General features: G+C 41.0%; 1 protein-coding gene across 1 annotated transcript in view; it reads left to right on the top strand.

Moving 5' to 3' along the window:
• Positions 1-12,942, top strand: part of B4GALT6 (beta-1,4-galactosyltransferase 6) — a 94,854-nt gene extending 81,912 nt beyond the window's left edge. Inside the window, exons 6-9 of the mRNA XM_073679204.1 lie at positions 2,940-3,127; positions 6,112-6,234; positions 7,552-7,653; positions 8,220-12,942. Of these exons, the coding sequence (XP_073535305.1) occupies positions 2,940-3,127; positions 6,112-6,234; positions 7,552-7,653; positions 8,220-8,367 (561 nt within the window). The 3' untranslated portion in view covers positions 8,368-12,942. The remainder of the gene's footprint in view (positions 1-2,939; positions 3,128-6,111; positions 6,235-7,551; positions 7,654-8,219) is intronic.
• The last annotated feature ends 770 nt before the right edge of the window (positions 12,943-13,712 follow it).

Genomic DNA, 13,712 nt, shown 5'->3' with positions numbered 1-13,712 from the left:
GCACTATCATACATTGCCTTAGTCTACATAGCAATTCTTGGCAAAATCATCCAATCAAAAATATGGCTGCCATTTTCTGCCTCACAAGAAACTGATTTATCTGTTAAAAAAACAAGACAAATCACAGACGGAGTTAGACGTACACCTCTTGAAATGTGAAGTATAATGGGAACATGCAACTGTTGTGTACTGCTACCAATAACACAATAGGTTTGGATTTTTTGAATAGTTGCTTTAGTAGGCAGCATGCAAGGCGGTTAAGTCTCCTCACCCTGGCATGATGGGCGTGGCTTGTCACTCTCCACAAGGAGAAACCTTATCCCTTAGATCTCATGGATACCTGATTTTTTTTTACTGTGAAGTTTTCTTTTGCATTGCCATCTACTGGTAAACAAATGTAAAAATGCCAAGCACGGAATATGGCATCCCTTAGATACAAATATCACTTTTATATAATACCCAAATAATCTTAAAAACTGCACTAAGGCTAAGTGCCCATGATGCAGAAATGCTGAAGATTATTTCCGCATCTCCCTGGCAGGAAAAACGCATGCGGATTTTACATGCGTTTTTCCCGCCAGGTAGAAGCGTTTGTCAAGCGGTTTTGCATGCATTTCTGCATGCGGGTTATCAAGCGCTTTTCCAAGCGATTTTAGCATCACTTGGAAAAGTGCTTGACAACTTGCTCACACTATATAAACCCATGCAACAGGCATGGATTTATATAGTGTGACCAAGTTAATAGTTAAAAAAAGAATAAAAATGGTAAAAAATAAATATTATACTTACCTTCTGATGGCCCCCGGTCTTTTCTCCGCTGCATCCGGTCTGTTGTACGGCTCGTGGTGGTGTGAAAGGACCTTTCATGACATCATTTAGTCATGTGATGGGTCACGCGACCGCCGTCAGTGGTCGCGTGACCTGTCACATGACTAAATGACATCATGGCAGGTCCTTTCACACCACCACGAGCCGTACAACAGACCGGACGCAGCAGAGAAAAGACCGAGGGTCATCAGAAGGCAAGTATAATATTTATTTTAAATTCTTTTTTTAACAGGTTCTATGATACCTGGGTCTGGAGGCGAGTCTCCTCTTCTCTTCTCCAGACCCGGGTACCATCCGCACATTGAATCGTTTAATATCCGCATGTGCACATATAGTGATGCGGATATTAAGCGATTCAATGCCAGTCAATGGCGGCAATTACGCTGTGTGTCCGCAAAATTAATGGCCATGCTGCGTATTTTTCCGCAATGATAATCTGCAGCGGAAATTTCCGCAGCATGTGCACAGCACATGCAGATTATCATTGGGGGCCATGGGGCACGTATTACTAAGCTTTTTTTCAAGCGTTTTCGCTGCGGAAATTCCGTGGCAAAAACGCTTGAAAAACGCATAGTGGGCACGCAGCCAAACAACAACAAAAAAAAAGTGCTCGTCCTACAACAGGAGTAAGCAGCATACTGATACACTGATTCCATTGCGGTACATTGGCGATTATTACTTAGAAAATGCATGTTTCATCATTTTGCAATGATGTGGTCTGCGTGATCAGATGTGGGAATGTGGTTATTACTGCTAAACAAAATTTTTTTTCTGCATGAAATGGGAATGAAATTTTATGTTTATGGTCTTTTGTGCTATGTTTGCATGGTCACTATTAAAAAAAACTTCCCACTGACATTTTGCGTGTTCCTTTCCGTTGATTTCTCCTCCCTAGAGAGTTCGGGGACATCGCTCATTACTTCTCCAGAAGCTTTAGTGCCCATTAGGCAGCACCTTGCCCGCTCACATGTCGGCACCAGTCTAGATACCTTCTCCTGTTTTAGAGCTAGAAGAGGAAGAGTCTCTTTTGCTGGAAGTGACATCTGAGCCCTCTCTGTGCTGCCCTAAAGAAGGAAGCATGCTGGAAGGGTGCCACGTGTATATCAGGGCTGTTCAGTGGCAGCAAGTAGCTTCCTCCACTTCAACACTAAGAAGCAGGGGACGATACTGTACTATTTTAGTATTTACTTCTGCTTACTGGTCAATATGCTATATATTGCATGTACAGGACACCAAAAGGGAGTTATGTAAAGCAAATGTCAGAATGCTGTTATTCACAGCTCAAGCATTATGGCTGCCCCCATAATCATAAACAGAAGATTAAATAAGAAAATAGTGAAATCTAAAATTAACAACAACTAAACAATAAAATAGTCATATTATCTGGTTTTAATTAGTAAAAGAAATATACGTGATGCCTTATTTATAAGCATACATTGAAGCTACTTATTTGTATAGTTTTTGCTAAGGCATAAGTTAAATGATGCATTGATGTGCTGCAAAGAAAACCAAACTGCTGACTGAATGATCCGCTCAACAATCGTTCAGCCTACAGATCTCTAAAGTATGTGGGGGACTTAAAGGGATATTCCCATCTCCAAGATCCTATCCTAACATGTAGTAGATATAATAATAATATGTTGCTTACCCCATGTGCAGGGCATTGCAGCAGCTTAGTAACTGTAACCATGGATACCTAAGCTACTGCAATGCCCTGCACATGTGGTAAGCGACATACTGAATCAGAAGAACAGTACTACATGTCTAATTGGAGGTATTTGCTAATATTATTATTATTACACCTACTACATATTGGGATAGGATCTTGGAGATGGGAATATCCCTTTTAAACCTACAAATTTAAAGGGCAGGTAGGATCCCACAAATGTGTGCGCTCAATACCTCTGACTTCTAAGTACATAGCAGTAATGCAGTTCAGAGTTCGTATATTCAGTGTTCGCCTATGCTTTCGCAAGCTGAGAGTGAGGTTGTTTTTGTTGGTTTATATCCACATAAATAGCTGCCGTTACTGTATGTTGAGGACTAATGAGCGTAACATCTATGCACAGGTTTCCCATTCAGCATTTTGTAAGTACTTTGTTTGTTTCTAGGCCGGCACTCAGACGTTCAATCGAGCCATGTTATTTAATGTTGGGTTTAAGGAAGCCATGAAGGATCGAAAATGGGATTGTGTCATTTTCCATGATGTGGATCACATTCCTGAAAACGATAGAAATTACTATGGATGTGGGGAAATGCCGCGTCACTTTGCTACAAAACTTGACAAATATATGTACATGTAAGTAGTTTTCATTACTTAACCATACAGTTGAAAATAAACAAAAACAAAGCCTTTTATTTTCCTAAAAAGTTTGCTCCCCTGTGTGAGCCTTCTGTCAGAAGTATATGGTGGGAGTATTTCCTGTGCTTTACCTCTGATGGAAAACTTGGATGTATACTACTGTGTAGTGCTACAATGGCAAATGTTGTTCCCAGGCGCCCGTGTTTTATGTATACGTACTGGAGATCCATTCTTCATTATGTCGGGAGAACAGACCTCTCTTTCACACTGTAATCCGTTCCTTTTTATCTAAAAGGCCGCATAGCACAGCTGTGTCCATAAACATACAGCGATTATACATAGTGTGTGCAATACACAGAATTAATAGCTTAATGCCATTTTTGGATGAAACACCTCTCCCGCTAACTTATTGTTAAAGTGTATTGGAAAAGCCTGTAGGTGGAAGAAGTCCAAGAAGGATGGAAAATGTATGTTTAGGAGAATCATCAGAATGACGGGAACTTTAGGTGCCGAGACGAGAGCTGCTGACATTTCTTGTGCCGTAATAGAAGAACATGTAGAGTCATTGGACCACGGACGGTGCCTGGGAACCACTGGAACATGAGTAGCCGCTCAGCCTGTAATCTTCAGCCTCACCAATGCCTCTGCTACATGCAAAGAGCTCTCTAACCAAACATGTTTTGTATTAGATGTCACATGAGTCGCCGGTATATTCTTGTGTCCTCGGTTGGTTCTCCTGAGGGTCCATTCATCCAAAAATAGCATTATTTGATTAATAACAAAGAAAGCTTTTCATCAGTATACACATTATGCAAAACCCTTCCTCGCATGTGCTGCTGTCGAGCGACGTAAACAGATGCGCCACTGCTTAGGTGAGTGATCCATGCAGTGAATGGGCCCTGGATTCTCCCTGTGCTTTGTCTTAAGTTCTCAAGTTTATCCAAAATATTCCAGTAAATTATGAACTTAGTAAAGTTTGCTTCAAAAACCCGGTTGTAGTTGTATTGACATCATGTCTATAGCTGGTCATACAGATTACATACAAATTGACAGACCATGCTAATTTCAGCACCTCTGTCTTATGTGTTTGGGGGTCTCCTGATACTTCATTGACAGCACTTTTAGGGTAAATAGGGATAGCATTATAATATATCTGATCCTCTGACCTAGTGGGAGATAGGTGAAATAGCAAATTAAGCAACTTCAGCAGGCTATCTTGTGTACGGCTGGCTTAAAGGGAATGTGTTATCAGAAAATAACCTATTGTAAATCAAAAGTTTTTGTTTTTTTCCCTAAGTAACAATCTATATGAAAAAAAATTCTGAAATCTTGTAGATTTTACGCTGGCCTTTTAATAGACTTATAATGCCTATCCTGTAGAGACCACTTCTCAGCAGTCTCATTATCCTCACAGCCAGCATTACAATGACAGGTAACAGCTTTATGTAGAGAACACAGGATCCAGCATTTGCAATAAGTGATGGTCACAACTCTCCTCCTTCCCCTCCCAGTACAATGACCTCTGCACTGAACACAGAGCATGCCCAGCACATGGCCTCATAGAAGACCGTGAACATATGCAGCTATGATCCGCGTGGCCATTATAAAGCGGATCTCTATGTGATGTTAAAGGGGTTGTCCACTACGGGGCTACCCCATTTTAATCAATTCAGGACCTCAATTAAAGTAAAAACAGTATATACTTAGCTCCCGCAGAGACGCTGTTGCAGTGATATCGGTGTCACATGTTGGCTGTGGCCCTTTGTCAGCTGCAAATCATCAATATTCTATCAAAGCAGACGTCCGCTTACACAAAATTGTAAAGCCTGCAGCTGACGATCGGCCACAGAGTGACTGCAGCCTGCATGTGATACAACCCTCTGGGAACAATGGCATGGACATCACTGGACCAGCGCTCGTGCAGTAGGTTCAGTAGCGGATAGCCCCCTTTAACAGCAGCTCAGGCAAGGTGGCTGCCACAATATTAATAATGTGCATAAAATAGAAAAGGGTAGGTCATCAATATAAAAGTAATGGGCAATCCCTTTTAATGTATATGAAAATATTCAGAACCATAAAAATAGTGCAACAATTAGAACCTTTTCGAAATCAAAGACAATGAGATCCGATTGGAGCATGCTCATTTATGTAAGTCAGTTGTAAAAATTATACTTTAAAGGAGTAAAAATTTTCTTGCATCTAATAACATAATAGTATTAACAATTGGGATGGAATATAGTAGAAGACTAGTAGAACTAATGAGATATATACATATATACACACACTAATTGTACAGATATGTATATAGAATTAGTATATTGGAAGGCCACCTGCCCAGAGCAGAAAGGCTGAGTCAAGAATATCTTTCCTTGGTTAAGACACAGGCTCCAGACATGGCCTACTGAGAAGGGCGGCGCTGTTTGTGCAAAACAAAGTAGTCCTTCTCTTCATGTTTGGACAACCCTATGACGCCATCACTGGTGTCTTGTCCGGATTACAGAAGGTCAATGAAATGCAAGTATGAAGGAAGGTTGCGCACTTTGCACAGATTTCCACATCAGTCATATTGGTAGGAGTTTCTCTCGTTTCCTTATGAGGTTCCCTAAAGGTAAGGTGCCATTATTTGGTAGTGCCTATTAGTAGGGATAGTTGGTTGAATGGAGATCATAAGGTGCACTTACACCGGCACACCATGGCCATTAAACAACGGACGATTGGTTACATACAAGCCAATCAGCCGTCATTGATAGCCTTATTAGAGGGGCTGATAAACATTATACATGCGCAGAACAATGGTTAATATGATCGTTCTGTGCGCGTATAACATCAGGTTATTGGCAGCACCTCATATGTGTTCACAGGACGATGTGCTGTCAAGAATGTATAATCCAATCCCATGATAATTCTCGTGTGAATGGGCCTTTACTTTCCATAGACACGATACCGCTCAGTGACCCGTCTTGTCTTCCTATCTCTTTCAGTCTACCATACAATGAGTTCTTTGGTGGTGTGAGTGGTTTGACAGTGGAGCAATTTCGGAAGATCAATGGATTTCCCAATGCGTTCTGGGGCTGGGGAGGTGAAGACGATGATTTATGGAACAGGTGCGTACACAGCCACAAGGACGAGAACTGTAAGCAGGTTCATTCAGTTCATACAATGTGTCATTGAGGGGAACAAAGCCGCCATTGTACAGATCTCCATATTACTATGAATCTCATTTTCTTCAGATCTGTCACCATAGTGTAGCGTCTAAACAGAAGCACACATCGCTCGGCATAGAATTGATTGTGCAGCACCCTGTGTTATATTTAAGCCACTTCGATTGGTATGATAATGTAACAATAGTAGCCGTCTTGGGCCACAGAAAGGTTCCCCACACAATTGCCAGTTATGGCAACCTGTATAGTCAGTGGACTGCTCAAAAATGTGGTTACTGCAGGGTTGTCAATGGATCCTTGCTTTCTGTATCAGATGGTGGTTCTGTTAGTTACATATTAGATAATTACATTTCCTCAAATATTCCGGGTCTTTCATGGCCATCAATGTCAGAGTGTTAAGAATATGACTCTCGACACCTCCACTGACCAGCTGATTAAAGGGGCAGCGGTGCTCCAGAGTGCCTATTTTACACCGAATAGTGGCTGTGGAAGGTACTGCAGCTCTTTGCTGCTGAGTCCTATTCAAATGAATGGGATTGAGTTGACCAGGAACAGCCACAACAAAATAAAGAGGACATGAGACAGACCCTTTAATTAGTTGATCTTTAGGTGCCAAGAGACAGACCCCACTGGTCTGATGTTGAGGGCCCATCTTAAAGGGCTTCTCCCCTTTCAGAAATATTTTCCTGATCTGTTCAAACTTTGCTTTACTTAACCTTTTCTGGGAATCCCACACAATGTCTCCGCTGCTGCTCTGGTCTATGTTGTTTGTAAGCAATGCTGCAGCCAATCACTGAGCTCAGAATTTGTCCAACAGGCATGAGACGCTCAGTGATTGGCTGCAGCTATATTGCTGAGATGTCACCACTGCAATCAAGCAATGGAGATCAGTGCAGCGGTGAAGAGCCTGTGCTGTAGTGTGCTGTACCCCAGGAGGGTAAGTAAAGCATTGTACATATCAGGAAAAGTTTTCTAAAAGGGGACAACCCCTTTAAGGATTAACCAGTAGTATCAAAGCCCTGGAAAACCACTTCAACAAATTGTGACTCTGTGTCTGAGCGCCACTGCTGTGCCACCATGCAGGCTTTAGTACATGGGATAAAGTTTTGGTGTTACTTTCGGAGTGTTTGCCCAAGAAAAATGACCTAAGTTGTATTTGTCTTTATGATGATTTATGTGTCTTTATTGACCTATAATGACGATGTCTGTGGTCTCGATCTCCTGACAGATCTGTTGATTTGCTTGTATTTATGATTCCAGGGTGCATTATGCTGGCTTCAATGTTTCCCGACCAGAAGGAGACCTTGGGAAATACAAGTCAATTCCTCATCATCATAGAGGAGAGGTGCAGTTCTTAGGCCGGTCAGTATCGTTATAACTAGGAGATAATTCGGTGATGATTACGCAGTATATCGTTATATTGGTTGGAGCTCACTTTTTCTAAAACTGATATAAAGAGTAAAAAGATAAACTTTTGGTGTCCTGCTCCCACCACTAGAGGGAGCTAAAAAGCTCAGTGTTTATTCATCGAGCTGAGTAATGAAATCTAATGCAGTGCACTCCTGCACCCCTGTCCATAGAGGCCACATATTACATTTTATATCTGTCTATGCATGGAATTTACAACAGTGAAGCTTTAATGTTATGCCATGGAACTAATTCATGCAGATGTATGTCCACTCCAATTACAGAAGAAGGGATGATCTCTGCCCACGGGGGTAAAATGCCATGTATTACATAACCATGGCACTTGTTAGTCTTGTGTTAGGTGCTATGGCACATGCTAGCTTGTGTTATTATAGATAATATATATATATATATATATATATACATACATGCTGCCTCTTTTATCATGATCGCCTGTTTTAGACCCTACCCTGCTCAGGCCGTCGTGTAATACTACATTATCCTTTCTTTTCCCTGAACAGGTACAAATTGCTGCGATATTCTAAAGAACGTCAGTTCCTAGATGGATTAAACAATTTGATATATGCTCCAAATATCATCATAGACAAGTTGTATAAAAACATCACAGTTAATCTAGTGCCAGAGCTGGCTCCAGTGAAAGACTATTAACGGTGGGGTGGGGGGCTCACCAACGTGATGCCGACTAGAGCAGCAGGAACACTGTCCGGATGGGAGGAACGGACCACCTCTAACTAGTGACTGATATCTAATTCCACTTCTCTGAATGTGTGGACATACCTACATCTGAAGCCAGCAGCTGCTACATCAATGTTTACAGCAGAAGACTGCTCATGACAAAAGCCTTGTCTCACCAAATGCTCTACATTTTCACCGTTCAGTCCACAGTGCAGTGATTTTCAGTTCGAGAACACAATTCCTTATCATTATTCTATTTGCACCAATCTACTGCTTCTTGAGTTACTATTTTTTTTTTCCCCTTTTTAGGCATATTTTATTTTATTTTTGTATTCCACAGGTGTACATGTTTCTGTATATATCATTTTGAGTTGTTGTAAATACATTGGTTATATTTGTGTGTATATATGTGTAGATACATTTATGTATACACACATGGATTGATGTAAAGTTATTCCAAGGTTTTTAATGACTCCTGTTTTACACCTTTGCATGTCTTTATTGTATAACTGTACTATTATATTATTATTTTTAATTTTTTTTTTTTTTTTAATACGACTTGTCTTTATTTGCATGAAAACGGAACATGTAAATATTAGAATTTTACAAATCTGTTTGAGCTTTGTGTAATATGAAGGAGGTGTTTCTAACTAATGGCCAGCTATGACTGAAAACTGTTATAATGGTTTGTGAGCTTAAGGCCTTCTAGACAAGTCTGCTACGGCGGGTTCATTTCCCACTGGTTGTATTTGCCGCTAAGAGACAAGGGACCTGTGATGGGTTAATTGAATGCAGCCTTGGCCACCATGGGGCAGAATGTACAGTTATTCCCGCTATCATTGTAGATGTATGATTTATTCTATGGCATCTCTATTGTATAATATATCATAAAAGCTACATATCATTACATACATACAGGTTGTCAAAATATCTGTGCCAACTGTGTTAAATGTCAGGGAGCCGATGCCAAGAATCTATTTTTTTGTGTGTGATGTGTTTTTTAGGTTGCTAATTTATTTTAATTTTTTTTATATACTGTATGTTTTTATTTGCAGCACATTACTTTGTGTGAAACTGAAAATGAGCCGAAATATGTTGTTCTTTGAAGAATGGCATATTGTGTTGGTGATGTTTTTCTAGAACTCCATTTGCTCCAGAGATCATTCTCAATTATTATTATTATTTTTTTTTTTTTTAAGGGTTTTATTCTCCATTTTTCGGAGGGAAATGAGTTTTGTTGTAGTCACTGTGTCTTTATTTTACAAGTTCGGAAAAGAAATCTTTTGTGACTTTGTGCTGAAGAATGCGAAACAAATTGCCTTTATAGTATTCTAGAATAAAGTAAGGAGGAATACTTAAAACCATGGGACTGTATTCCAACGGAGCCGGCCAGAATATGATCTAGCGCTGCTTTAAAGTCTGGAGTACAGCAGGGGTTAATTTGCTGCATTCAGGTGCTTAGACCCAATGAAATGTAGGTTACGTTCTTAAAGAGGACCTGGCACTGAGTCATGTTGCCTAAACCACAATCCGCATGGATCCGAGCTCGGCTGCACGATTGCAGACCGCTGTATTTTGTCTGACATGCCCGGCCGAGTGTTTCATAGGAAGAATATACCGGATTGCAGTCGTGCTTCCGGGCTCTGATCCATGCGGCCTGGGTTTTTGGAAATCTGAATTAAGAGACGGGTTCCCGTTTAAGAAACCATTTCCAGCTGAATGTTGGTATTTTGATAAAATTGTCCAGGGCTGTTATTGGTAGTAGAACAAAATGTCTTCTGCGGAGTAACAAATAAATAAAATGTAATGAATTTCCAATATTGTGATCTCCATTTGTTAGTAAACCTTATGTGGTACATTAGCTCCTGACACAGGGTTATATTCCTCCAAATAAGAGCCTGTAGCCACAGTATCCATGATCTGCATGAAGGCGGTTGTATGAGAATTTAACAAAAAGAAATGAAGAAAATATATATTTTTTTCTCCAAAAAAGTGCACCATTCCGGTCTATGGGCTGTGTTCAGTATTAATGTCAAATAAAAATGGCTACACCGCACCGGACACAATCCATGGACAGGAGAGGCACTCTTTCTCATGGAAAAAGTAGATTTTTTTTCTCTAATAACCTATATCTCTTTTACATCATTATATAGAATAGGTAATTAATGTATGCCTGGTGGGGTCAGACCGCTAATGTCGAGGTCTCATGTTCCCTGTTTAAATAGAGCGGTAGTGCGCAAGTGTGACGTCTCATCATTCACAGTTTACAAGCGCAGTGATTACTCAATCACCCTATTGCTCTGTACAGTGGTAAAGCATGTGTGACCATCGCACCATTCACAGTCTATGGGAGAGCAGTGGTAACGCATGTGTGACCATCGCACCATTCACAGTCTATGGGGGAGCAGTGGTAACGCATGTGTGACCATCGCACCATTCACAGTCTATGGGGGAGCAGTGGTAACACATGTGTGACCATCGCACCATTCACAGTCTATGGGAGAGCAGTGGTAACGCATGTGTGACCATCGCACCATTCACAGTCTATGGGGGAGCAGTGGTAACACATGTGTGACCATCGCACCATTCACAGTCTATGGGAGAGCAGTGGTAACACATGTGTGACCATCGCACCATTCACAGTCTATGGGAGAGCAGTGGTAACGCATGTGTGACCATCGCACCATTCACAGTCTATGGGGGAGCAGTGGTAACGCATGTGTGACCATCGCACCATTCACAGTCTATGGGGGAGCAGTGGTAACATGTGTGACCATCGCACCATTCACAGTCTATGGGAGAGCAGTGGTAACACATGTGTGACCATCGCACCATTCACAGTCTATGGGGGAGCAGTGGTAACGCATGTGTGACCATCGCACCATTCACAGTCTATGGGGGAGCAGTGGTAACACATGTGTGACCATCGCACCATTCACAGTCTATGGGGGAGCAGTGGTAACACATGTGTGACCATCGCACCATTCACAGTCTATGGGAGAGCAGTGGTAGTTTATACATCTTTAGTTTATACATCTCTATCTCTCTTGCCCCTTGGAGCCGTGGCAGGTACATGGCTTTCTTTAAGTAAACCACATTAGCTAAGTGATTTATCAGTCCAGACCTCGGTGGTGTATCTTGGCACCAGTTCCTTCAACAGCATTCTTTGATGCCACCATGGAGGGCCATTTCTTTACCAATGGTACTTGTTTTATTGCAAAGAAATAAAGTAAAAAAAAAAATGTAGAAGATTCTTGCTTTAGAGAGGCTTTCTTTTATCTACTGCCTGTGTGGCCTCAGTCTGTGGATGCATGATCACTGTGTTACACTGCTCCTACATTGCTGAGGAATGCTGACACAGAGCCCAGTGGGTCCTATTCTTGTCTGGCCGTCCTATTATTTTACCTGGACTGCATTGCTACAGATTTCATTTTGAGCAGTTTTTTTCCCATTAGTAAACTATATTTTCAGCCTCTGAGAACCCCTTTCAATTTTACATCTCTAGTCCACCCCTTTTACACTGTGAACTGTTATTATCTTTGACCTGATGCAGGTAGACACTCTACAGTGATACTAGATTATTTCCTTACTTAAAGTGGTTTATCCAGAATTAGAAAACAATGGTTTTCTTCTATAAACAGCGCCACACCTGACCACAGGTTGCGTGTGGTATTGCAGATCAGCTCTATTTACTTCAGTGAAGCTGGATTGCAATACCAGACACCACCCATAGACAGGAGTGGCGCTATTTTTGGAAACTTAGCGATGTTTTTCTAATCCTTTTACAATTTTAAGGGAATTAAACCATTTGTGGGAAGAAAATAGTTACAAGTGAACGTATTGTTGGTTTTTCTATTGCGCTAATTTTAATTACATTTTTTTTTATTTTTTAAATTGCCCTTAAATTTAGAAGGAACATGTGACTTAGGTTAGACATCTTGTGGCCTGAGTCAATGCACACTACATGACAATTCTAAGGCACTGGATCCTAGTAATGAAATTCTGCATTCACATGAATACTGTGATTCAGGCCACAGGATAGCTCCACCTAGTGTTTAGAACGGTAACTACAGCCACACTGTGAATTACAAATGTACCTGCTCTGTATGTAGCGATTTAGAAATTGCAGTAAATCCGCTAAACGCAGGAAACCATTTGAATGCATTCTTCAGGCAAAGTCTTCATAAACTCCAGGCAGTGTTTATTGTGCCTTGTTTATTTTGGTAGTGATTCTATATTGGAATACTGTAAACTTGTTGCAGTTTTTGGTAGAAAGGCATGAAGAATATACTATACCTTTGCTTTGGCACAGTTCATTACTTATTAAATAGGTTAATGGTTACGCGGTCTTGGAAGAGAATGTTGCTCTTCAGTACAAAAGCAATAATGTCTGTGAACTGGGACGCCTACACTATTTAATTTGTAGTAGACTATAAACACGATCAAAGCTAATATTATTTTATTGTTTTGCATTGCATGTGTCAAAGAAGGTCGTCTTATTTTGCTGTTCTTCCACATTCTTACATAATAAACTTAAAGTAAAATCAATCGACTTGTGTTGACTTTTTGTCAATCTGACCTGGATTTTTTCTTTTTTGTTTCAAAAACACTTTTAACCTGCAGATATGGGGTTAATCTGCAGGTTAATGGTGTTCTGAAACCGTGCAGCCACCGCATTGAAAGCATGGCTACCGGGAGGAAATTAACTTTATTCCTACCGGCAGCCTCCAGCTTTCAGTCAGAGAGGCACGGTCAGTGTGGCTTTCGTCACTGCTCAGTATATAGTGAGCGACAGCTGTACCCACGTTCCGGCAATGACGGACGGTCGCTTCAGCAGTGCATAAGTACAGAGCTGGCTGTCAGTCAGTGCCAGGGGCGTGGTTACAGCCGCCACTCACTATGTACTCAATGGTGCCTGAAGCCGTACCTCTATGACTGAAAGCCTAATGCAGCCAGGAATATTAAAGTTAATTTCCTCCTGGCAGCAGGGCTTTCAGTTCAGCGGCTGCATGGCTTTAGAACAACGCAATTAACTTGCAGATTAATCCCATATCTGCAGGTTAATAGCACTTTTTTACTTAACAGGTTTCCGTTAACAGTGTTGGCACCCAACTAAATTAGAGCAAAAGTTAGCCGAACCCAGCAATTTTAGTGGGATCAACTGGCTATCTTATGTGTATGGAATCTTAATGGGGTTCTCCACTACTTAAACAAACCCTTCTCAATTACTATATATCCCACACGAAAAATAAAAACAGCCTGTACTCACCTCTGGTGTGGGAGCTATTGTGACATGTCATGTGAGCCATGCAGCCAAT

This window comes from Phyllobates terribilis, unplaced genomic scaffold, assembly GCF_046119375.1.
Source record: "Phyllobates terribilis strain yellow unplaced genomic scaffold, ASM4611937v1 Scaffold_4__5_contigs__length_816908805, whole genome shotgun sequence".
Taxonomy (NCBI): Eukaryota; Metazoa; Chordata; class Amphibia; order Anura; family Dendrobatidae; genus Phyllobates; species Phyllobates terribilis.
The sequence above is the reverse complement of the archived record's forward strand: the minus strand, read 5'-3'. Positions and strand labels throughout refer to the sequence as shown.